Source organism: Neocloeon triangulifer, unplaced genomic scaffold, assembly GCF_031216515.1.
Source record: "Neocloeon triangulifer isolate White Clay Creek 2 clone unplaced genomic scaffold, ASM3121651v1 ptg000014l, whole genome shotgun sequence".
Classification (NCBI taxonomy): domain Eukaryota; kingdom Metazoa; phylum Arthropoda; class Insecta; order Ephemeroptera; family Baetidae; genus Neocloeon; species Neocloeon triangulifer.
In genome coordinates this window covers 23198517-23225991 of record NW_026775556.1, presented here as the reverse complement: position 1 = coordinate 23225991, position 27475 = coordinate 23198517, and the positions used below count along the sequence as shown (strand labels likewise).

The 27475-nt window shown below is 33.9% G+C and overlaps 2 protein-coding genes across 5 annotated transcripts in view; one reads left to right on the top strand and one right to left on the bottom strand.

Annotated features, from left to right (window-relative positions):
- Positions 1 to 25507, bottom strand: part of LOC132199846 (probable G-protein coupled receptor CG31760) — a 90808-nt gene extending 65301 nt beyond the window's left edge. The window contains exons 1-2 of one of the 2 annotated variants that reach the window (XM_059624889.1): positions 25365 to 25507; positions 20062 to 20423 (exon numbers count right to left, since the gene is read on the bottom strand). In XM_059624889.1, the coding sequence (XP_059480872.1) occupies positions 20062 to 20329 (268 nt within the window). In that variant the 5' untranslated portion in view covers positions 20330 to 20423; positions 25365 to 25507. Of the gene's footprint in view, positions 1 to 20061; positions 20424 to 23507; positions 24007 to 25364 lie in introns of those variants that run through there. The other variant, XM_059624888.1, reaches the window with a different exon arrangement.
- A 312-nt stretch (positions 25508 to 25819) lies between these two features.
- Positions 25820 to 27475, top strand: part of LOC132199350 (tonsoku-like protein) — a 25943-nt gene continuing 24287 nt past the window's right edge. For 2 of the 3 annotated variants that reach the window (XM_059623995.1, XM_059623994.1), the window contains exon 1: positions 25820 to 25906. The gene's annotated coding sequence lies outside the window, so the exon portion shown is untranslated. The remainder of the gene's footprint in view (positions 25907 to 27475) is intronic. The other variant, XM_059623996.1, reaches the window with a different exon arrangement.

Below are 27475 nucleotides of genomic sequence, written 5' to 3'. Positions count from 1 at the left end.
CAAACTGCCAAATTTGAATACACTGAGTTTCGCCCTGACGACAACCCGCACCGAATTTGCATTTTTCCTCAAATATACTTTCAATGCCGGCAAACTTTGAGTTCTGCGGGAAATTTAATCAAGCGAGGAACAGATGCTTGCTGCGCTTTGCCACTTCATTCTACAAAACTTGTATTATTAAAAGTTCTGTTGACATTTCAAATTCAGGAGCAGCTATGTTATTTCAACAGGCTATAAATTTTTTAAAAGATTTATTTAATATATTCAGCAGTCAGTCAGAACGAAAACTCCCCCCCCCCCCAATGTTTTTAATCCTTATGGTTAGAGTGGTAAAAATAAATTCTTCAAAAAAGACGACTTTCTAGGTTGAAGCCTAACTAAGTAAGTCAGAAAGTTGCCAGGTTCAGTCACGATCAATCGTTTTTTAGCAGAAAATTTGAAAAACTAATTTTTTGAGAGTTTTTTTGGTTCAATTTCTATAAAAATTAAAAAAATTTCATGGTTTAGATTATTTTAATTTTGTTTTAAATCTTTGTGAAGGCAGTGGTTTAAAAAAAGGTAAGGCTTTTTGGTTTAAAAGGAATTTTTTAATGATGAATGGACAAATAAACAACAATAATAAAAGAATAACATTAATTAATCAAAGCAACCCAATTCCACCAACTATAATTTTTTTTGTTCATTTGTTTAGAGAGAGAATTCAGTTTGAATTGAAACCCAAATTGGTTTATGTTTCCAAGCGGAATTGAGGTTATTCATTCAAAATAGACAACCATATAATCAATAAATCACTTTGATCGTTTCTATATTCAAATTAACTCATACCAGTTCAAACTCTAATAAAAGCCTGTTCGAAATTACACGTTCTGTGAATTAATATCAGCGTATTTGAATTTGAATCTTCTATTGCTTGCTCTTATTTGAAAATAAAAATAAAAAACATTGCAAAAAAGCATGCTATACATGCATGGCCTCTCAGTTGTCAATGCTTCTGCATGCTTTGCCAATTTATCAAATATTAAATATTCAACAAAAATTTACTCGCATCAGATTTAACTATTGTATGTGGATTAAATATTTGTTGCCAGAAAAGAAATGGTAAATATTAAGAATTTCTCTCTCAAATATTTGACGCAAAGAGGAAATAAAGAGAAAAAAAGCAACAAACTATGCATATATATTTCCTCTGTTTTGAAAATAAGAGAAGCCCGAAATAAATTTCCACTGAACAAACAAGTGAGAGAGTTTATTCACCTGCTGGCGAGGGCGGACTGGCACTTTTGCAAAAATCCACATTATTTGCTCGTCAAATAAAATGCCAGGAAAAGAGCAAAACGGACTTTTTGCCCCAAGCTATAATAATATATATTATATGTTTGTATGAATTTGGACTGCCTGCCTGTCAAATCGTTCCAGCGAGCAAGTCAATTTCGGTGGGAGTCGAAAATAGACCCCTGGCTGGATTGAAATTGTCATCCTGTTTGCAGCGACAAGTGGCTATGCTAGCAAAAAAAAGGTGGATCAACTAGTCGCTTTTTCGTCAAGATTTCATATTTGACTTTGGTATGCTGCTGAGAGGAAAAAGTCAGCTATACTCCCCTTTTTACTGCTGACTGTTTCAGCCTTAAAAGCATTTTTATCTTGGGTATTTTTTGCCTAGCTCGCGGTTTATCTGATGCTCTTTGATGTCCCGTAGAGCTTTGTGCGGACAGGCTGTGGATTTGATTTTTCCAATTTGCGTCACGAATTTGTTTCCTTCAACAGACCAACCGGATTCTTTATACGTTTTTCTGAAAATCTCATTATTCGCAAAACAAATAAAACAAATCCCTGGGCGAATTGATCGCGCTGGATAACCTGTGGATATACAAATGTTTTCCCTTTCAAATTAAGTTGATTTCAAATCGAGTTACGAACATCCAATTTTACAAATTACCTCTGCGCTTGTTTTTTTATGCATCTCAATTGTGATTCAAAGGCAGGATTTTATAAAATTGTTGGTTAATAATGTAATTTATCAAACAATAAATACTCTAGAGGATTGAAAAGTAATGAGTCTGTTGACAAAGCTTTGTCAAAACATATATATATTTTTTTTTAAATAAATGCAAATGAGCTTCACTATACTAAAACAAGTAAAACATATACGCTTCAAATTTAGTTGTTTTTCTTAAATTTTTTCAGCAACAATTTAAATAGGCCATCCATAGTCTTGATACATAAAAAGATAAAATCAGAAATATTTTATCTTCATTTCTGTGATTTCGCATGATTATGCTTTGCTTAATATTTAATTTTTAATCTCAAGAACTTCATTTGAATTTTATTAAAATGGAACTTTGTTAACAAGCTTGGGCAAAATGACTCGTCCTAAATCAGGGACTAAATCGATTTTGAAAATAAACACGCATATGTGTGAGGAAGGGAAGGCGAGGTCGGCGGAAAAAGTGACTGGCAACAAGAGCGTGTGCCCGTGGGACGGAGAGCAGCGACTTTGGGTAAGAGGATTCGGTGGCAGTGCTTTAATAAGCGCACACCATTGTTAGGGACAATAAAGCAGCTTAACTCGGCACAACTCAAAATTCCTGCTCCTTTGGCTGCCTCGGCGACACACAAGACAATATGCGCGGCCGACACATTGTTGTCTACGAAACAATCGCGCGGCCTTGTCTGTCAGACCAGCCTGCGAGACAAATCTGCTCAGCTCCAAATTGGGCTTCGGCAGGCCAATTAATTAATAATTAAGAGTATCGAGGGCCACTCAAATTGTTCAAATTAAAATCTTATGTTTATGTTAGAAAATAATAATGATTTAAATATAAATTTTGCATTATTGCCTTTTGTAATTAATAATGATTACAAACAACCATCAATTGTTCCATGTAAGGGTCATTTGCCTCAGGAGAAGGCGAAACATAGTCGGATTAGTTTCAATCTCTTATTGATGACTCAAATTAAAAATATTCAAACAAAAAATAAACATTTATTGACGAAGAATTAATTGATTTTAAGGAGGAAATTGATATTTTAAAGATAAAAGTTTTAAATTGTAGAATTTCTTGAATTGATTTCTACCTAGTTTTGAATAAAATTTTACCACACTGATATCTAGGCTATTCAATTATTTAATCAATTAAAATTGAATCAATATTATATAATGAGAAACCAAAAATACTTTGAAGATTTAACGTTTTTAATTGTGATAAATTGGCTATATTTATAAAATTAAAAGTAATTTTTAAAATAAAATTAGGCGCATCTAGAATAGAAAACATCAAATAATTTAAATTTAATCCAACGCCCAGTTATATGCAAATTCGCTAGCCGGTGTACAGAAAATGGACAGAACAATAGCATTAAAACGACAAGGAAAGCACTGTTTTGTTAGGATAAAATTCTACGAAAATGTTTTTAGTCCAGGGGCTTGCAAGCAAAATTCATTAATTCCGCCGTTTTTACACGCAGCCGATTCGCTCTCAATTTTGCCGTTTTTCGCCGCACAGAGAAAAGCTCGGTGCGTGCAAGCCAGTGTCTTTTTTCATAAGAAAAACCTGCAAACAAGGCCCGGCCGTATTTTTCCTCGGCTTTAACTTAATCCGCACACGTAATTTAGGAGACCACGCAGAATCGGATGAAAAACACGCAAGAGCAGCAGAAAGAAATAAAGAAAAGTGTAATTACCGGTTTGATCAAACAGAGAAAGAGAGAGAAAAAAGTTAATTTCAAGCCGAAATGAACAACCGGATGTGCCGACTTGGGCGAAAGTGTGTTTGTTTGAGAGCAGATAACGTCTTCCTGGGTTATTTGGATTGTCTGAATTTAAGTTTTGCAATTAAACTCTGTCGGGTCCTCCTCCCACTCGCGTGTCGCGATGCAATCTCTCGCCACATCTCTCACCACCTGCAATTCATTGCACACCCCGCGGCTAACAAATGGCGGCGTTGCGTCAAGACAAACCTCGTTACAAATGGCGAGCGGAAAGCGCCGATCAATCAGTGTTTTTGCGACGCCCCGGAGGCTCATTGCTTCACTAATTCGAACGCGAGAGCGGCTATTCGTGCTGATTAATAACGCAAAGAGAGGTGGCCATGCGCGAACTGCTTCATATCAGTAGTTCGATTAATTCATTTCATTTCGGTGCCACCCGCAGGGTTTTTGTGTCCGATCATTACGACGCTAATTATTCGTTGTCACGTGAATTATCAATCGCTCCCCCCGGCAACAATTAATTTTCATTTTGAGTCTATTTTGTCACCCGTTTATTAATAATTAGTGCCTGGAAATCATCACAAAATTTAATAGACTGTTGGAAACAATACAAATGAATGGAAAACAATTAATTTTTTTTCTTGAATGGTAACACTCGAGGTGGATTTCATGAATAATTGAAACCGGGCGAACCTCGGTGCAAATATTTTTTCATTTTTCTTTGCAACGAGGTTCGCCCGGTTTCAATTATTCAATTTTTTTCTTGCTCCAAAATTTATTTTGACAATATTAGAGATTTTTTTCGTTCTCATTCAAAAATATGTGAGACTAAATAAAACTTTTTGGCAATTTTCGGAAAAGCACTTCTTCTTTTTTTACATTATAAATGTATTTCATATATTTTGTATTTTCTTTAATATTTCTGGAATTCAAATAAGGATTGTTCGCAAAGTTAAAATTTCACAATTTACCAGTTGCATTTTGTTTCATAAAGAATAAAAACTTTAAACCAAGTTTTATCCTTTATATAATTTTTAGGCGAAGGGTCAGAAGAAAGATTTCGGCTTGCTTGATTAGCGTAATAAATAAAATTCAATGCAATTTTTTACCATCTACAGGTTTTTTTTTAATTTTTCTCCTGCATTTTCATATAACGCACCATAAAAATTAATCTAATTAAGTTTTTATATCCTCAGAAAGGTTTGGTTTTATTAATCATAATCTTAAAACCACAAACAACTTCTTCCACAATTCATTTCCTGCAGCACGTTAATATTAATAAAGTTTCCAAGAAATAAATTATCCTGCTTGAGGTCAGCTTATAATGACTACGACTGCATAAATACCGCGCAAAATATGCAAATGAAATAAAGTACAACAAGCTGCAGGCAAACGCGTAAAACTACTCAAGCACATTAACATGTGACCGCGGTGTGCAGGGGCCACGCTTAATTCCGACACTAAATAAACAGCGCTGCATGGATATACAACATGTGTGCGTGTGGCAAAAATTTGCATAAAACATCGCGCTCCCTCCATAAATATGCGAGTGCTGCTCGGGGCTAATTTGGTTATCAGCTGAGCAAGGTGAGGTGCCAAAAACACACCCCTGCCGACGAGATTTCGCTGAGTTCGCAAATTAATCCGAGCGTGCCCTTTTCCTCTCGATGACAAGACACGCCGTGCACCACCACAGCTATGGATTTGTTGTCACACCGACTCTTGTTTTTTTATTGGAATGCCAGGAGCGAGAATTTTTAAATTAAAAGGTGAAAATTAAAAGTGAGTTTCAAGAACTTTTTGGTGGTATAGCAATTTTTGACCCGCTTTTATCCAATATTAAATTCAAATCTTTTTATCGAATCCTTCCTTCGGTCTTCCAGAAGTTTCCAATCTGTTTTCAGCTAAAACGAATTTTATTTTCTGCAGTTTAAAAAAAACACATTTTTTTTCTCCTCTCTGATTTTATTTTCATCCCGTTAGAGTATCGGAATTCCAACACAAGAAAAGCTGTTATATTTTTTCAGGCTAATTAGTTTGGAACGCAAATGCAAAATATTATGCTGATTACAAAAGAGTGGGAATTTATACAGACTTCACGATGGAACATGCTCGAATTCGTATCAGTTAATGTTGCTTTTTGTTATTGGAAAATAAATGAACAGAATTAATCAACCAGCATATTTACATTTGATTAAAATTTCATTAAATATTGTTACATAACCATTTTCGAGTGAGGCATAATTAAATCAGTGAATTACGTAATTATTACTTGAGCTTGGTCTTGGTTTGATAAAAAATATTTCATTTAAAATTTTCATTCGAAGAATAAGTGAGTTATACATCATTATATTTTAATTCCATTCTTAATTTTAAGATTTAAGTTTTACTCTCCTTGATTATGATGAAGAAAAATGAATAAAAGCTTAGAATTATTATTGTTATTATGTATACTTGAATACAAAACTGTTTATTTAAAAAAAAAAAAATGTATTTGTGGCTTAATTATTTCAATATTTTGAAGAATAATTATTAAAAAATTTAAAAGAGAATATCTTTGACATTTAAAATTGAGAATTCTTATTTAATCAATCATTGTTTAAACGTTTAAGCACAAATACGCGTCTATTCCTTTCTTCCATACAAATTATTATTTTCGATATTCCGATCGCTTTACATTAGAATTCATTCTTACCATTAATAATAATTTTTATTGGTTATTGCAAAGCTTTTTTATAAACAAAATATAATATCAGTGTCTTTATTTATTTCCAATGTGAAACACACAAAATTAAGAATTGAATTTCTGAATTTTTCCACTTGCACCAATAAAATAATAGAGCAAAAAGTAACTGGAAATAAAAGGGTAGACATTAAAAATTTAGAACTCGTTATGACTTTGTGACTACAAAGTTTAATTATATATCTTGGCGGCTGTATTTGGTGAATGTAGATGAAAAGGTACACAAAAAGTTGCCGAGTTTGTTTAAGCTAACTTTGTCGACAGCTTGCAAAAATTAAAATTGGAAAAGTTTCAATATTATTTTGTGTGCTCATTTGCATAGCCCACAAACCAGACGTGAATTAAATGAATTCACTCTGCACTCAGGAATTCCGCGAAAGGGAAAGCTCAAATTAGGTTTGCAGTCGCTGGAATTTTGGGCGACTTCATTTTGAAGCAAGAGACTTGGCTCCGGCACAAAGGCACTCCTTTGTATTTTGCCCCGAAGAGAAAACTACCGCTTCATACACGAACTAAATTTCGGCGCGCATACTTTCATGCAAGTCAAAATTAACTTAATTGAAATGTCTGCGTGGCTTTTGTTGATCTAATTCCTAATTCCGCGTTTTGCGAATTCAATTTCCACTTACAGCCTGAAACCGTCTGCGTCTGACTCGACTCTCAAAAGGCGATTTTGCTGTTTCGCATCGATTTGCATATCGCACAAGGCTGAATTTAATGTTCTCTGTAATTACGAGACTCTGTGTGTTGTTTTGTCTGAATATGCTTGGTTGATCAAAAGCTGCGTATATCATGTTTAACCTTGTATGAAATTTATATAACATCAAAAATGCCAGAATGTGGAGCTCTGGTTCTGCATTCACAAACCTATTAACTTTTGATGCGGAAATGCCTGAAAGGAAAATGCCATGGAGAGATTTATATAATTGGAGGACAAGATTATATCACAAAAACTAAATAGGGGTGCAAGAAGGGGACATGCTAAAAATGTTTATTATTATTAACGATGTAAAAAATTAAAAATGGAAATTTTTAGACCTAGCTTCTAATGCATCCAATTTTATTAAAATTTTGGATTTCTGATCGAGTGGCTTTTTGCGAACTCCTGAAGACCTGAACAACAATGAAAATAAAAGAAGTATAATTATGGGGTGAAATCGGGAAAGGATGAGGTGTAATTGGCAGTGAAAAAGTTACCATTTTGATTTTTACATATGTTGTTGGGGTTGTTGAAAGGTAGCTTCTCCTAAATTTTCAGCTTAAAATATGGAGCGCTTTTCCGGGAAATTGGATTTTTCCGAAAACAGAAAATATTGAATATCTTTGCTACTAATGAGAATAAATGAATGCTCTTTTCACCACCAGACGTAACTTTTTACGCCCAACAACTTTGCTGTTGATAATTTTTGTGTAGGTCAAAGGTCAAGGTCACTAATTAGCAAATTTCACTTTCAAACGCAATTTTCGCAAAGAAGCACACCTTGGATTTTTTTCGTGATATACAAAAAAATGTAGCCAGAAGTCTGTAGAACAAAATACTTGATTTCCAGATTGGTAACTTTTCCTGTTCAATTGATATTTTTAATTAAATATTAAAAAACAGTGAAAAATCGCTTTTCCGCAAACGAAATTAATTTTCAAACAGCGATAACTCTTTTTCTGCTAGAGATACGCAAAAACATGCAAGAACAAAAAGTGTTTCTTATGACCTAACCTATCGAAACATGTATCGATCATGTAGGTCAAGTCACTTAAGGTCATTGACCTCAGTGACCTGTGACCTTCAAAAACGATTTTGCAAAGTATTAGTAAATTAAATAATAAAAAAGAGTGTGCCCGTTCTTAAAATTTTCCATTTTTATGCAAAATCGTTTTTGAAGGTCACAGGTCACTGAGGTCAATGACCTTAAGTGACTTGACCTACATGATCGATACATGTTTCGATAGGTTAGGTCATAAGAAACACTTTTTGTTCTTGCATGTTTTTGCGTATCTCTAGCAGAAAAAGAGTTATCGCTGTTTGAAAATTAATTTCGTTTGCGGAAAAGCGATTTTTCACTGTTTTTTTAATATTTAATTAAAAATATCAATTGAACAGGAAAAGTTACCAATCTGGAAATCAAGTATTTTGTTCTACAGACTTCTGGCTACATTTTTTTGTATATCACGAAAAAAATCCAAGGTGTGCTTCTTTGCGAAAATTGCGTTTGAAAGTGAAATTTGCTAATTAGTGACCTTGACCTTTGACCTACACAAAAATTATCAACAGCAAAGTTGTCGGGCGTAAAAAGTTACGTCTGGTGGTGAAAAGAGCATTCATTTATTCTCATTAGTAGCAAAGATATTCAATATTTTCTGTTTTTGGAAAAATCCAATTTCCCGGAAAAGCGCTCCATATTTTAAGCTGAAAATTTAGGAGAAGCTACCTTTCAACAACCCCAACAACATATGTAAAAATCAAAATGGTAACTTTTTCACTGCCAATTACACCTCATCCTTTCCCGATTTCACCCTATGTCCTTTTTTCAGAGAAAATATTTTTAGCAGAAAACCACAACTTTTTATCTCAAATTATTCAAATGTTTCTTTTCTTTTTGATAGGAAAGGATTTGAAAACATCAAGCATTATAAAATCCAAGCTATAAATCTAAACAAAATTGTGAGGAAAACACATGAACTTTCCCTTTCATGGAACACGCGTTGCTTTTCACTAAACCTGCCCAAGTGTGCCATTTGAGGGATATTTTTGGCGCAGAGAGGAACCGCAGAATCCCCCCATTTTCTCAAGCATCCCGCAGAACAAAGACACGCTCTGTACAAAATTTGATAAGCGCGACGAGAGAGCAGCTTTGGCGGTGACAAGAAGGCAAATTCGCGGCTGAAATAATTTGTATTCGGGACAGAGAAGACGTGCGTCTCTCTTCAAAGCGTAAGAGAGTTCATTTCGTTGCTGCGCTCTTAAGGGCAAGTCGCAAGAATCACGTAAACTGCGCCGAGAGACGTGTAATTTGCAAAGGAGAAAAAGAGCTCGGCGGCAGAAATTCGAGAGAGAATAATTTCAGGCGGATTGAATCAGACGACGGGAATGAAAAAAAAAGAGGTGCGTGTCGGCGGCGCGTGTGTTTATGTATCAAAAGAGCGGCGCATGATAAAGTGATGAATGCCATGTATCCCTAGCATGCCTGCCAGTCTGCGATTTTCACAATTCTCTTCTCTCTCGGATATCAAATTTTATTAAGGATTTGCGCAGCATTTCTACTGCTGGATTTTGGTCCGAACGCTTCCTCGAATCTTGAAAGAAGAGCCGCAGAGCGATTTGTTGGCTGACGAAAAAGGCATGCCGAGAATTCACTCAGGAAAAGTGGACGGTGTCAGAGTTGAGTGTGTCAAGACATTGAAAAACGATTTATTTCTTTTCAGAGGCCTATTTAAAATAAAAATTTGAATAGAGTTGAAAAACTGTTTTGGAATTTAACGAGAAAATGAATTTTATTTATTTACTTCAAAAAGCATTTCAAGTGAATTGGTTATTTGCCTAAAACAAATTAAATAAAAAAATCAAAGATCTTACAAACCAAAGTTTAAAGCACAAGATTATACAACTTAATCAAACTTGGGAACAGATCTTTATTACAGAATTCAGTGTTAAACATTCCCAAAGTAAACTAAAATTGCCATTATCTGACAGCCATTTACTTTCGGCATTTTTCTTTTTCTTAGATAGATTAAAGTATTTTTAAATACACTTTTTCGTTCATATAATTATTATAATTTGCAAAAGTTATATAATATGATAGTGTAATTATTGAAAATTTAACGTTAAAAACCTCTTTTACAAAAATATAGGATGAATCCAAGCGATAATTTTTGCCTTTAAAGAGGTTTTAAAATTTAAACATTAATTATTTCATGGTTTTTAATTTAAGGGATAGTGTTATACTGGTGTTATATTTTGTAAATAATGCAATTTTTTAATTCTATTAATTTATAAATTAATACATATTTTTACAATTAATTTAGAATTTTTTTCATGTATGATGTTAAATTTTGTTAAAATTGTAATATATTAACAAAATGAACTATTTGTTTGATAAAATTACAAAATTAAAAGTGTTACAGCATTTCAATGTTGTAGCATGTAAAGTTATTGTGAGATATATATATTATTCATCAGGATACCTTGTAAATTTTTTTTAAACAAAAACTGTATAATTATATTTACCTCATTATAGTATAATAATATTTCGCAAGATAAATCGGATATATTTCCACCAAACGTCTCTCCTATATCATTAACAAAACAAAAAAGCGAACGAAATTTCGAGCGAAAATCAATCTTCTTTATTCACGATCCATTATTTTATCTGGATCGGAAGTCAATTTTTAAATTGCAATGCGACTAGCAATGGTTTGAATACACTTATCGTACGGAGATAATGTGCTGATGGCGTGACGCTTTGAACCAACCCTTTCTTTCTGCCGGCTTATGGGTTTGGAATAATCTGCAGGTCGTTTCGGCACCCGCCGCTCGTAAAGTCGAAAACAGGCATGTGTCACGAGGGCAAAAAGCAAAACTTTACTGCTTTTTTTCCCACCGCGTGATCGCAATCTCGGTCGGCGCGATCACAAAACGCTTTAGACTTTTGATATGAATGGGCGTGTAGTTTTTTTTCTCTCCCAGTTAAGTGGATTGAGGCCAAAAGTGAAGCGAAAATTTACGACTCGTCGTGGGAAAACAAATAAAGCGTGCCTTCCGCACCACCTGTCTCGTCCAATAATTGTTGCCACACAACAAAGAGCGTTGAATTTTGTTGTTCACATTCATTTTTTACGAGTGGCTCGCAATTGTTTTGTGCAGCACAATAAAGGTCGCAGCTCTAAAGGACAAGCTAATTAAAATTACTTTTGGTCCTGGTTTGGAAACAAAGAGTATTACCACTCCTTTTGAAACATTAGCATTTACTTTGTTGGACTAAAACTCATGTTAAATAATTAATTTTGCGTCCTAATTATTTTGGTTCTACAATGGCCAAACTGTTATTGTTATTCCTTCTTTTGTAAAACAAATGTTAAGTAAAACGTTAAAGAAAAATCTCCTTCCCTTCAACCGTGAATAAAATTTTCAGCTTGTTTAAACAATCAAAGAATTAAATTTTCAGTTACTTTGATGCTGATTTTGATTTTTTTTTTTTTTTTTCAATTTGAACATAATAAAAGTATTCACTATTGTAAGTTTTTAAGTTTTTTCCAGAAATGATATAAAATTTTTTAATCAAAATAGGTTTCTTCTTAACTGTACAACTTTAACAGTTATTTTATTGTCAAAATGGACCCTTTCGGAAGTATTAAACAAAAAATCCTGAACAGAATCGATAGCAATTTTTCATGAAGAAGAAAAATAAGAAAATAATTCAACAACCAGAAATTTTAAAGCACTTGAGACAATAAACATATATCATGAACGGACTAATTGGGACTAATGAATGGGCTTTCAAATGTTTTTAAATTGGAAGTTTTCCCAGAATTACCGTTTTTTTTTTTTTTTTAAATTAATTTCGTCTTTTAAATTTTAAGACAGGCACTTTTTTTCTGAATTTAGGTACATTTCAGTCACACTTGAGCAAAATTATCTGGAGGATCTGCATTTTCTTGTTACGTTGCCAAATCCACAAAATTATTTATTTAAACTTGTGTGGAGCTTACAAAACACTAGAGATTTTCAAAAGCCGCTTGCGAGCTCACAAATCGACTCCGAATTTGAATTATTCAAACCTCCGCAGCTTTTGAATAATGAAATCTTACATAATCCAATTCTTAAAAATTCACCTAAATTTCCGTGTAAAAAAAAACATGTCGGTAGGTCTTGTGGAATTACAGTGAGACGTTCTCTGAATTTGTCGTTAAGCACAAACCCTCGTCAGAACTAGCAAGCTTACGTCTGTTCATTCATTATTTCTGTCTGCGCTCCACTTGACTGTGCCTAATAAATACAACAAGCGGCCGCGTTCTCGTCAAACGGTGCCGGCGGCGGAGATCCATCCTCCTCGGCATTATTGGGAGTTCATTTGAGCTCGCCTCGGGGCCGGTGGGATCCGCCGAGTGGAGCTAGTTAAGCATCCCTGTCAGCAGCCAGACAGAATAAAATCTTGAAATGCTGCCGAGCTGCTATTGTGGAGTGCACATTTTGCCTCGAAAGCCTCTCTCTATTTATCAGCAGGAGAGTTGCGAACTGGGAGAAGCATTTTCTGATCCCTTAGCTGGGCGGATCGCGTTTCTCTTTCATAATGACCAGAGCGCGGAAGCGTCCGAATCAATAACTCTCGGGCAAATAAATGGTCCCCCCGCCCGCCCGCCCGACGATAATATAAATTCCAAACCTGTGGCACTTCTCGTTTTTTCCCACTTCACGGCCGAATTTAATGAGATGCACTCCGCCGAAAAGTGGATCGTGCTTTGAATTCGATTACTGCAGATTGCGTTTCAAGAATCTCTCACTTTTTGCGTTGAGAGTTGTGCGAGTGGTGCACTTGAATAGATTATGCAGTTTGTTCGTCTTATCGTCGCGCACCACCGAGACAACTCACTTTGTCAGGAGAAAAATTCAATTACTTCGGTGCAATGTGAGCGAGAGAGCAATAAAATTGCCGTTTCGATTATTCTATCTGCAATTGATTGCTTTATATATTGAAGCGTTCTTTGTTGAAATGACTTTACTGGGGAAAATAAACAGCCGATTCCAGTTTCTAAGGAAAGACTTTCTTAGAAATGGCAATTTAATCTTAATACCCTGCCTCGCCCAGATGATGCTTGATTTGTAACGTGGAATGAGATGAAATGGGAAATTAATCATAATATTTATTTGGTCTCGTTCAGCTCAAACTATTCTCCCTTGTGTTGAAAACCAATTAATTATATTCTTCACGATCCAAAACCTAATCCGCCATTGTTAGCCTGCGGCTGCAAACCTTGAATCCTGCAAATAAATAACGAAAAACAATTACTTTTAAACAATCGGGTTCAATTTCACTTGCTTAATAACCTTAGAAGAAATTGAAAATGGAGAGAAACAATGTGTAAATTTCATCACTAATAAACAACTATCTGGAAATGAGTGCTGAGTCAAATTGTTTTCTGTTTAAACCAAAGCAATTTCCAAACATTTAATTCAAACCATATCAATTTGGAAATCATATAGCTAGTTTTGTCTTTTTTTATGGATTAGATAAATATCGCTTCAATATTAAAAAAAAAAATTATTTTACAACAGCTAAAATTTAGAAGGTCCAAAATACAATAAACATATTAACCGTGGAAACTGCAAGTTTCATTTGAAAAAAAAAACAAATACATGTCAAATCAGAAATAAATAATTTGAGATGAATTAGAAACCACGTTGGTAGCGTGTCTCTTCAATTTTTTATGCTCCCATGCCAGATTTGCAACATAGAGAAAATTGGAGAACAACTCGATCCGGAAAAAACAGAATAAAAGCAAAATTATATTAAATTGGATATAGATCATTTGAGATGAATTAGAAAAAGTAAATGTACCTTAAATCAGAAAAAGCAAATATGAAATAAATCTGATAAAGCTAAATTACGTTAAAAAAGAATAAGCTGATTTAAAATAAATTAGAAAAAGCTTAATTGAGATAAATTAAATATTTCCTAATTAAGTAGAAACCACGTTGGAAGCGCGTCTCTTCAATTTTTTATGCTCCCATGCCAGATTTGTTACACTGAGATGGATGATTTTTGTAAGTACATTTCGGTTTAAAATCAGTAAAAATTGATAAATAAAGTAATATAGCTAGTTTTGTCTTTTTTTTATGGATTAGATAAATATCGCTTAAATATTAAAAAAAAAAAATTATTTTACAACAGCTTAAATTTAGAAGGTCCAAAATTTTCCATTCTCAGGAATACAATAAACATATTAACCGTGGAAACTGCAAGTTTTATTTTCAAAACAATTATCAATCACAGAATCACTCGCTAATTATTTGCGTTCAAATTTAGTTACTCATCAATTAATTTATCACATTAGACTGATATATTCAATAAAATTAATTTAATCCTAAAATTTACAAAGAATAGAAAATTTTACAATTATAGAGGAAATTTGAGTGATAAAAAAATGATTTTTTTAGAATGAACTTTATCCAGCGCACCATTGTAAAAAATCGTCTGCTTCGCATTGATTCATAACGTGGGCAGGAACAATGAAATGTCACTGTGAGAATGAATCGACAGAAATAGAAGCCCACGATGCGTGTCATCTGCGCGCAGGGGAAACCATATCGCTGCAATTCAGGCGACCCTTTATTAATGTTCATTCAAAGCAATTGTTTCTAAGCGTTCGCGCTTTGTGTGTGCGTGTGCGACGCGCTGGAGCAAATTATTACCCTAATGGGCTTCGGGTCGAACGAGTTCCACTTATCTTCTCAAAGGATAATGTCGCACACACTAGATATATTGAGTCCCTTTAGCGGCGGGCCATAGTTCACAGAAAAGAAATTACATGGAAAATTGCATTTCTAATTTATTCAATCTAAAAATTGTCACCATTGCGATAAAAGTTTTCCTGTCATATATATTTTTATAAAAAAAAAGAAACAAAGTCACTAACAATTTATTTCCGTTTTCTAGAATATCTAAAATTCAAAACCAAACGTTGTATTATCAGTTTAAGTCACGTGCTGCAGCCTATTTGATAGTTGAATTTAGAGATTTAGCAGAAAATGTTCAAAAATTGTTGGCGTGGAAGTACGAAGGTTGTTCTTATCAGGACAATTGAGAGAATCCATAAAGAGGGCCTTTAAAATTTAAACTCACTTTTCTCTGTTAAAAAAATATAGTGCTTTATCCAATCAAGTAGCTGCTCTAAATTTTAGATCCGAAATGGTTTGTAATTCACACCCTTACTTGTTAGCCTTTTTTTTACTGGTCGGTTTTGCTGTGAAAAGCCTTTGATTATATAAATTATTTTAAAAGCAAACGAGAGTTCAAAGAGTGCTTATCTCTTTAACACCCAAGCTTCAAAGAGTAGCTGCGACTCTCAAGGCAAAAATTTATGTGCCGGCAAAAATAAACATTACACGACGAGGCCTTTGATCCGCGATGATCCCTCCTTCGTAAGCTATACAGGTCAGCCATAAACAACGAGAAGCTCTCTTTGAGGCGCAATTGTTGCTGCTGCTTGATTCGTCTTTTGGTTGTTGCGCTGCAATTGGCCGAGCTCAAAGAACAAAAGATATATATCTAAGCGAGAGTTTGAAATTGCGAGCGGCACGCTCCTTGAATCGCCTTCGTTCGAGGCTGTGCAGCAGGAGAATTGAACTTTCTTTGATGCATCTCCGTGGCTGGAATGCAATACAAGAGACGATCGAACACAATCTAATCCCAAGACCTTCTATTTATTCGCCGAATAAAAATCGTAAACAGTACACTTTGTTTTCAACGAGTTCAAATCTTGATTGCTTGTTCACCACTGTGAGAAAAGAATTGTTAAATTCCAAATTCCACGAGAATATTTCTTTGCAATCCTTAAATCTTGCTTGTATTTTCTCCTTTGCAGTTTGAGGATACTTAAATTCTCAATCAGTTTGTTTATTTTCTGCCAATAAACAAACAATAAATCAAAATTGAAGATAACGGTAAAAAAAAATTCAATTTGGAACAATTTTATTCCCCACAAAATCAACGATGCGAGGATATTGACAGATCATCATGGAAACTGAATTTGGATGACTGCAAATTTTAAAATAAAATTTATTTTCTTTTCAAATCAGAATCTTCGACAAATTTTCTACATTTAAAAAAAAAAGGAAAATAAATTATTAATTTTTCATGAAATCGCAATTTTGGCAAAGAAGCGCCTTTTACTTTTTACTTACGCTACTACACAGAGATGGATAATTTATTCAAAGTAAATTGGTTAAAATCAGTTAAAATTAATTAAAATAATTTGATAATATAACAACTCGATCTGGGGAAAAACATAATGAAAGCAAATTTATGTTAAATCGGAAATAGATCATTTGAGATGAATTAGAAAAAGTAAATGTACCTTAAATCAGAAAAAGCGAATTTGAAATAAATCTAATAAAGCAAAATCAAGTTAAAAAAGAAAAAGCTAATATAAGATAATTTAGAAAAAGCTTAATTAAGATAAATTAAATATTTCCAAAATAAGCTAAATTTGAACAGCAAATAAATGTTAAATCGGAAAAAGATAATTTGAGATGAATTAGAAACCACGTTGGTAGCGCGTCTCTTCATTTTTTATGCTCCCATTCTAGATTTGCAACACAGAGAAAATTGGAGAATAATCTTGATGACAACTCGATCTGGGGGAAAACATAATGAAAGCAAAATTATGTTAAATCGGAAAAAGATAATTAGAGATGAATTAGAAAAAGTAAATGTACCTTAAATCAGAAAAAGCAAATTTGAAATAAAACTGATAAAGCTAAATTAAGTTAAAAAATAATAAGCTGATTTAAAATAAATTAGAAAAAGCTGAATTGAGACAAATTAAATATTTCCTAATTAAGCCAAATTTGAAAATCAAATAAATGTTAAATCGGAAAAAGATAATTTGAGATGAATTAGAAACCACGTTGGTAGCGCGTCTCTTCATTTTTTATGCTCCCATTACAGATTTGCAACACAGAGATGGATGATTTTTTTTAAAAGTTAGGTTAAAATCAGTTAAAATTAGAAAATAATTTGATAATATAACAACTCGATCTGGGGAAAAACATAATGAAAGCAAATTTATGTTAAATCGGAAAAAGATCATTTGAGATGAATTAGAAAAAGTAAATGTACGATGCGAGGATATTGACAGATCATCATGGAAACTGCATTTGGATGACTGCAAATTTTAAAATAAAATTTATTTTCTTTTCAAATCAGAATCTTCGACAAATTTTCTACATTTAAAAAAAAGGAAAACAAATAATTAATTTTTCATGTAATCGAAATTTTGGCAAAGAAGCGCTATTTACTTATTAAATCTGTTTTAATTTTTGTGTTTAAACTGTCTTATGTTTTAATAAACAAAACGTTTTGAAGAAATTAAGTTATTAAAGAAACGATTTAATCTATAAACATACATTATAAAATATCCAACGTAAAAGCTGAAAGATAATTTGTCCTATTAGACGGAATTATATTACCTTCCCGGACAAATTAACTGTTGGGAAAAATGTATAAATATTTTATTTATTTCGGCGTTTACAAATTTTCCTCGAGGCTAATGATTTATTATATTATGACTTTATCTGATTAAACACACGCGCTTACTTTAATTACGTGCTAACAGCGCAAACATTAATAATGCCAAAGGAGCTTTTAGTTTTGCGTCACCGCTTTAAAAATAACCTTTTATATTTTACCAAAATAATAAACACGATATTATTTACCCTCCATACCAATAATTTGTTTATCTTTTTGTTTATTTAGCTTTAAATGAGAACTGCTTATTATTAAATCTACCTTAAGAGGAAACGTTTGATAAAATTGAGCATAAACCCGATGTTTGTTTGTAATTAAGAGACTGGTAAAAATGTCAATTTTCCTCTAAAAGGCCAAAATTTTAATTAAAGGGTAAGTCTTAAAAATAATTTATTTAGTAAGGCAGATCTTTATAAATTAATTATAATAGTCAAAAAAGATTCTAAATTATTTAAGTAACAAAATTGGTCCAAAAATTAAAAAAAAAAAAATGTAAAAATAAAAAAAAAATCCATAGTCAGTATAAAATTTTTGGAGCGCATTCCAGCAAATCCCAAAGACTAATTCACACAGGAAAGAGTTTTAGATTACAAAAACTTCTGCAACTAAATGACCTCCTCTGTTTATTTATTTATGAGCAAAAAAAGGAAACGAGGCGCTACCACAACATGTTGGTCTCGAAAGTCATTCATCAAGCTCTGCCATAATGAGGAGGAAAGAGACGGCGAGGGTCTCCATAAATTGTTTTGCGCCTCGGGCTGCTGATTGTTCCGCCTGCTCATCTCGTGGCCCATATTTCGCGAAAGCAATCGCGGCGTGTGTTGCTGGCCGACGAACCGACCGACCGGCTATGCGTGCTTTATGGCCATCGATCCACCTTCCTTTCATTAGGCATTATTTTCCTCGGCTGCCACCGGCCATAATAAAATTACGTGATCTGCTTTGTAAAAGCGTCGTAAATTTTAATTGCGCATCGCGGGATATCATCCCGTATTCCGGCGGCTCCTCGTAATGTGTCGTCGCTCGTAACCCTAGCCTAATTTCCGCTCTTGTCGAGCCCACATCGGCTAAGCATAAGTTCCAACCGGCGCGGCCTGCCTCCGACAGCATAATTTTTAACTTTAATCGAAAAGCGGTCTCGCGGAAATTCAGCTCTTACGAAAATTTAAGATCCATAATCCAATATCACGTCACGCATGATTAAATTCTGATACCCCCAAAAATGCCACATATAAACAAGAATTTGCATGGCAGTAAAAGATGTGAAGTTTTATTATATTTAACAGTATTTAAATTTGATATCAAATTCACGCAGCTTCATAACAATTGAAAATTAAACAAACATTATAATCCTAATTATTTGAAAAACTGGTAGATTAAATATTTTTTATCAAAAGGGCTCAACAAAAATTTTAGTTGCAACAGTCCAAAGTCCCATCAGGTTGTAATTGTACATGCAAAAAGTGTTTTTAAGCTATTAATTTTACAAATTCTATAGAATTTAATTATAATTGAAGGATATATATTTTTAAATATGACAAAAGAACAAAATATGACGTTTATGATTTTTAGAAAAGAAAGTTAATTTCAAATTGATGGTAAATTATTTTGTTAAAAAAACCATAGTTTAAAGTTTATTAATAAATTGGGAACTGTTTTCATTATAATCAATTAAACTGAAAAACTGCAAAAATTAAACGAGTACAAATCAGTCTCTAGTCTTGAAATAGTAAAAAACTAAAACAGCCTTTTTTGGTGAAAGTTTTTTAATTTCAATATGTAATTCATTCTTCAAGATAAAAACAAAATCACACTTTGAAATTTTTAAAATTTAAAATTTGTGTGTAAAGAAACTGATGTGTAATTTGCCTGATTCTATGAATTTTTATGATCAGTTTATCTTTGTAGAGAAAATTAAATTTGGTTATGCATTACGCTCGGCATAGGTGTTGAGCAAGTTGCCTACTTTGGCTTCCACATCTCGTTCTCGACGATCAGAAAATATTATTAGAGGCAGTTTACAGGCACGTAAATTTTTATTTTTTCCAGCCCAACACCTCTAAAATGACTTCTGGCTCGGCTCCAAACAACAAAGAAGTTAATTAAAAGCGTTGATGTGGGTCAAGGGCGATCCTGATGGAAAAAGCCCACAACAATAAATCAAACATTCTTTGCAGCAGGGCAAACCTTTAGCTAGCAGTAAAAGTCGATTCGAATCCCGGCCGTAAAATATGGAACACAACAAAACTCGTAAAAACGCTTTTAAGAAAAATAGATACGTGTGCAGCTTTTACTTATGCGGAATCGATGCGGCATAAATGGGAAAAAGTCAAATAAAATCAGATAAAAGGAAATGGTTTTTTCTCCTACCTTTGCTGAACTGCTTGTCGGCCGCGATGACGCGATCGGCGTTCTTGCGCGCGATGTAGAACCACTCGGAGCTGTTGCTCAGGTACTTGTACTCGACGGCCAGGTCCTTGGCCAGGATGGGCCCCTCGGGCAGGCGGTACGCGTACGGACAAAACAACCAGTAGTCCTTGTACTGATTCTGGTCGTAGCAATTGCCCGCCGCGAAAATGTCACTGTCGAAGTCCACCATGGCGCGGACGCCCGCGTGCAGAAGGTACTCGCTCTCCATCACCTGGCGCCCGGCGTATTTCCACAACCGGGTCAGGGTGTTGGCGCGGTTCACGGCCACTTCCGCCTCCACCCTGAACCGCTCCTGCGCGTATCTGAAACATTATTATTTACACCATTCAAGTTAAATTTTTTTTAAATAGATGTTAAAATTTTTAATATTAGTATTAATTTGTAAAATTTATTGATTTGCGGCTGTATCGATTTAATTAATCTACACAAATAGAAGTGGTCAATTTCAATTAAATTCAGGTTTCCTCGTTGGGTTTTTGACACAGGAAAACCATTACTTCCTGTTCTGTGTGTCAGAGTTGCGGGATTTTTAAAACGTGTTTATTATGACAGACTTTTAATTATATTTGCCACGGTTAAAAAAAACTTTAAAATAAATTCTTTTAAGAGAAATAAATTAAATTAACCTCAACATATATATATACAATTTTCATAGTCGATGTAAAGAGACAAATTAATAAATTATTTTCTTCAATTAGAAATATTTTATTTTCAAAGTTTCTTAAACATGATCGTATTTTACAAGACGGGAGTTAATCTATAAAATTTTCTTCCTGAAAATCAACTATTAAAGATATTCTACGATCATAAATAAATTCGAAAATCTAGATATTGAAATGGTTTAAATAAGTTTTTACCATCAATAACTAAATATCTCTTATCCTTTTTATCCGTTTAATTTTTCTAAACTTTCCCATTAAAATGTTCCTATCAGCCTTCATATCAGCGGGCGACTTTGTAACAAACTTAGTTTCGTTATCACTGATCAAGATCTCTTTCCAGCATCCCAAAAGTTTTCCAAAACTCATAAAACAGCAACGCACTCAAGTTCCGAAATCTAATAATAAACCCATTGAGGCTCTCCTTACTTTCTGTGAAGTCGTATTTGAAAAAGACTTCCTATGTACGTGAATTAAATTATGAGTTTGCAGAACTCGCGACGTCAGGTAATCTACGTTCCCTGGTATAGCAATGAAAATTGCAGCGGCACTCTCGGCTTCAATTTGCCCACCAACTTGAAGGAGAAGCTGATTGCCGGAGACTGCACACGCTCAACTCATGGGAATACTCTCTAATTCCTCTTGTTTAATTCAACTCTTAACTTTTATTGCTAAACTTAGTAATTTGATCTATATTGTAGTACAAGGAGTTGGTTGAATCAGTATATAAATTAAAAGTGTATGACTTAATTAGCCGAGAGCGAGAGTCGAGAGATAAGAGTGAAGCGACTTATATTTTCAACTTTAGGTTTGTTTTCTTTTCTTTTGAATTGAATGGCGTTCAATAAAGCTTTCACTTTATTATTAAATATATAATTTTACGTATAATTTGTACGTTTACCACGTTGGTAGCGTCTCATCAATTTTGTATACTGCCGTGCCAGATTTGCAACACAGAGATGAATGATTTTTTCAAAGCAAATTGGTTAAAATCAGTTAAAATTGGAAAATAATCTTGATAACAACTCGATCTGGGAAAAACAGAATAAAAGCAAAATTATGTTAAATTGGAAATAGATCATTTGAGATGAATTAGAAAAAGTAAATGTACCTTAAATCAGAAAAAGCAAATTTGAAATAAATCTGATAAAGCTAAATTAAGTTGAAAAATAATAAGCTGATTTAAAATAAATTAGAAAAAGCTGAATTGAGACAAATTAAATATTTCCTAATTAAGCCAAATTTGAAAAGCAAATTAATGCTAAATAGGAAATTGATAACAAATTATCAATTAAATGAATTAGAAACCACGTTGGTAGCGCGTCTCTTCATTTTTTATGCTCCCATTCCAGATTTGCAACACAGAGAAAAGTGGAGAATAATCTTGATAACAACTCGATCTGGGGAAAAAAAACATTATGAAAGCAAATTTATGTTAAATTGGAAAAAGATCATTTGAGATAAATTAGAAAAAGTAAATCTACCTCAAATCAGAAAAAGCGAATTTAAAATAATTCTGATAAAGCTAAATTAGGTTAAAAAAATAAAAGCTGATTTAAAATAAATTAGAAAAAGCTTAATTAGGATAAATTGGAAATAGATAATTTGAGATGAATTAGAAACCACGTTGGTAGCGCAATTTTTTATGCTCCCATGCCAGATTAGTAACACAGGAATTGTTGATTTTTGTAAGTAATTCTGGTTTAAAATCAGTAAAAATTGGAAAATAATCTCGATAACATTTCGATCCGGGTAGGACAGAATAAAAGCAAATTTATGTTAAATCTGAAATAGACAATTTGAGATGAATTAGAAAAAGTCGTTTTACTTTAAATCAAATAAAGCGAATTTAAAATAAATCTGATAAAGCTAAATTAGGTTAAAAAAGAAAAAGCTGATTTAAAATAAATTAGATAAAGCTTAATTATGATAAATTAAATATTAAATTAAAAGTTTCATTAAACAGATTCATGGTAAATCAGAAATAGACAATTTGAGATGAATTAGAAAAAGTCTATTTACTTTAAATAAATCTGATAAAGCTAAATTAAGTTGAAAAATATTGTATAGTTCAAGGAGTTGGTTGAATTTTAGAACATAAAATAAACGCATGTGATTTATTTAGCCAAGATAAAAGACTGAAAAAAGGGTGGACTTTGTTTCCAACTGTTGGTTCCTGTTGATTTTAAATTAGATTACTGTATAATCAACTTTAACTTACATTACGTGTTAAGTACTCATAAAGTAGATGCTTTAAAAAGCAAGATGAAAATCTTTTGTAAAGAATTAACTTCTTTTAAGCAGTTACCTGCAGAGCATTTTAGCTTCATAATGTTGGAATATTACAAAATTATTTTGAATTAGAATTAAATCTTTCTTACATGGTCAAATTTGAAATTTAAATCATTTACTTTTAACATCAACAAATTATTCTTAATCAGGGAAATTTTATGTTAATTACAAGAAAGAACAGTCTTACAAACAAATAAATAAATTGTACTACTTTTACAATAAACTCACTTGAACGTTGAAATCTTACAAAAAATTTCATACTTTTTGACAAACATGAATAATTAAATCTTTTTGTTTCTGTTTAAATTCTTATTTACTATAATTTTTTGTATCATTTTTTTTTGTTAAATCCATTGACTCCTTGTGAATATTGAATTATTATTTTGAGCTTATTTTACAATTTTGATTTTTTTAAGTCAAATTAATTTAACACACCTGTCGACAACCCCTTCCCCAAGGTTGAGATCAGTGCCAGCGGTGCAATTGTCGCCAAGAAGGTGTTGCGTCTCAACAATCCTGAGAAATCTGGTCACGATATCAAAGGTCTTTCGTCCGGTGGTCCTCTTCGGCTCGGCGGCTGTGTTGTTTTCCGCGTCGACACTCTCGTAGGCGAGCAGTTTGTTCTCCAAATTGGGCGCCCCGTTCGAACTCTTGACGACCTCGGCGACCAACTGCGGCATCACCTTGGAGTTTTGCGACCGGCGCTTCTTGCTGGACGTCACGTTAGGCGCGACGAGGTCCACCGGGGGTTGAATTTTGTGGTGCCTGCTGAGCTGCTGGTGGATCTTCTTGGACTTTTCGTGTCTGAGCTGGACGGCGACGCCGTCGGACAGCGCCTCGCCGCCGAGCGCGAGCATTGTCGCCGCCAGCAGCACCAACTCGGCGAACCGCATTTTTCGGGAAAAGTCAGCACATCGTCGGCATGAAATGAAAGAGAAAGTGCTCGGCGAGCGCTTCTCGAGTTCCTCACTCGGCTTCTGACGAAGGAAGGGTGCGGGTTGCGTGGCGGCTGCACCAGCACTGACTGCCCCACTCGCCACTCGCCGAGCACCACTTCTGGCGCCGCCAGCAGCGCCCTCTTCACGCCAGGAAAAACCAACGAGCGATCGGGGTGCAGCAACCCCCCGAACGCAAAATTGATACCCAAAGAGCTGCCGGAACTACATGTGCGGGCTTAAGTCGGCGTTATCATTTTGAGCAACTTGGCGAAAAGGAAATTTATGGTAGAGATGATTTTCCTCGTACGAGGGGCGAGATCTTCAAAATCCTCTCCTGAGGGTTAGTTGGGCTGCGAATTTTGTTTTTCTATTAACTTCCCTTTGCAAATCAGATTTGACTGCAATCTTCCCCAATTTATTTTCTCTCCGACAGAAGAAACAATCGTTATTAATGTTGATCTGCCTTAAACGAATATATAGGGGAAGTTCATATTAATATTATTCAAGTGAATTTCTTACATATTTAGGCAAAAGGTTGAATTGTTAGATAAATTTTGTTCAAAGTCTTGTATAGTTCTTAAATGCTGATGTGGTATTAAATTTTAATTAATATTTCTTTTTAAAAATATAAATTAATTAGTTACTTGGCCAGGAAATGTCTCAATATCACCTGAATATTTTTCCCGTTTTAACACAGCAAAAATATCAAATCTTAGGGAGCAGCGGTTGCTTAATCAAGCCAACGCAAAATCAGAGCGTGATATTTTGCGCCCCGAAAGCTGATCGTGGCTTGCGATTTTCTACAGCAATGGGCAAAGTGGCTGCGCAATGAAGGGGCTGGCACTATGGAAACGCGATTAGTCTTAGTTACTAATTAATTAATTCCCGTTTTGAATCGTTTTTTTTCCTATTTAAATTCACACAAAAATATAAAAATTTCATATTATTGATACAATAAGTTTCAATAATTTAAAGTAAGTAATTTACCATTTCACACATTTCCTAAAGGTGCATTTCACGTATTTTATTTCATCACAAATGAGAATAAGTGTGGGCCATCCCTTATTTAACTAAGCATTGTTATTTCGCCTTCGCATTCTTTCTACAACTTTAAATTAATGGAAAAAGAGGATTGATCACGCAAAAATCACAACAGTTTCTTACGAGCCATACAAAATTTCAGTGCATTTGTACAAATTTGGTTTAGCAGATGACTGAAAGTTTTGTATTAGTGCACCTTGGCAAAAACTTCAAAAGAAAATAGAAAATTTCCATGAAGCAGGCAGGAAATCCATAAATTCCAATAATAATCAAAATAATCAAATTGTCAACCGTGAAAGTGCTAAAATCTCACCTTTTCCTGCCGCCAGCTCCGAGGCCCTGGTCCGGTGAATCAAGTTTTGGTGATTCCGGGTGATTCTATTGTCGATTTCCGCCGACTTTTCATGGCACAAAATCATTCCACAACACTTAAGGTTTACTTAAAAATCACTTTCAAGACGTTTCCAAAAGTATATTGAGAGAAAATAGCGTTAAAATTGCTCTGTGTGACATGAGAAACGCGTTTTTCATGATTTGGCGTGATTTATCACCGATTTAGTAAACAATGAACGCTATTGGTTGACCAATCACGTGACTTTTAGCAATCATCAATCATCTTTAATTTCTGGTGGGAAAAGTCAAATCATGTGGTGGCCACAGATGCGGCGGGGAGGGTGTTTTCGTCAACAAAAAACATCTGTTGAGTGTTTATGCCATTTTTTCATGGAAATTTTTTTGCAAATCTTATTAAAACCCATGCTTCCAGTTTTTGAAGTACTATTTCTAGTGATTTTGACGATGCTCAAGTCGTCAATATGCGGAAATTCGGAGGAAAAGCGTGAAACTCGCCACAAGGTAAGTCTACAAACTGTGAGCAGCGGCTGGCCGCGTTTCGGGGGTGGGATTTAAATTTTACTGCCTCAAAAGGGCGAGAAAAAAACGACACTCCGCGATAGTGCTCCTGAATTGTTTCAGCATAAAGAAGATAGAGCTTTAGAAATTAACAAAACTCTTCCATGAAAATTTGTATCACAGAGATAGATAATTTTTGTAAGTACATTTTGGTTAAAATCATTAAAAATTGGAAAATAATCTCGATAACATTTCGAGCCGGGTAGGACAGAATAAAATCAATTTATGTTAAATCTGAAATAGACAATTTAAGGTGAATTAAAAAAAAGTTGATTTACTTTAAATCAAATAAAGCAAATTTAAAATAAATCTGACAAAGCTAAATTAAGTTAAAAAAGAAAAAGCTGATTTAAAATAAATTAGATAAAGCTTAATTAAGATAAATTAAATTAAAAGTTTCATTTCAAAAAACAAATTCATGTCAAATCAGAAAAAGATAATTTGAGATGAATTAGAAACCACGTTAGTAGCGTGTCTCTTCAATTTTTTATGCTCCCATGCCAGAAAGTGTGAGAAAAACGACCTTCAGCGATAGTGCTCCTGAATTTTTTCAGCATAAAGAAGATAGAGCTTTAGAAATTAACACAACTCTTCCTGGAAAATGTGCCATTTTTGTGATTAAAAAGCCGCAGTTTCCGCTTGAGAGTTTTAACATTTTGAGATTATAAGCTAATTTTTCAATTAAGGCTCTCTCGTCCAAATTCTAGACAATTAGTGCTGCCTTTCGCTCACATTTGCATCAAAATCTCGGTTTGTGAGGCTGTTCAGGTCGTTTCGCTTGCAGCAAAGTTTTTTATCTCGCCGCAGAACATAAAACCCGCGCGCGGCAGCAAATTGATACTCGCGAATAAGAACGCCGCAGCGATGCAATTTGCAATTATAATTTTATGGGTAGCGCGGAATTTTTTGAAATTTTTCCGCCTCGCCCGATGAGATTATGTGAACATTAGCATTTGCATTTCCGCCTTGTCTTGCGCGTTTTATCGCCTTAATTGGCGGTGCGCGCGCGGCCGGGACATGAAATTTGAATAAATGTCGACACAACCAGGCGCTGATTTGCATGTGACCAATGTCATTCGCAGCTCAAGTGCCACCGCATCATGTGATAAATGGTTATTTTTATATTATGCGTTAGAATGTTAAAAACATTGTAATTTAGACTTTAAATGTCACAAGTTGTTCCATTTCATTCAGGAATGAGAAATAAAGTTCTTTTTTTCTAATAGTTGAGTATTTGAATTGGATTTTCAGCTTCAATGATGTTTTTTTTTCTTCAAAACAGAAAGTAACTAAATTTGATATGAATTTTATTATGATATTGAAATCTTAGACAGAAATTAGTAAAAAATTCAGTGAAATGTTCAATGAATTATTATAAAACTCTCATGAGTGCCAATAATACTTTTAATTGAAATTTGTTGTTAAAAATAAACGAAATGGTGTCAACGAAATTGGAGTGACAAATCAACGCACCGACAAAAATAGTCGCTGCTCATAATTATTTAATATATT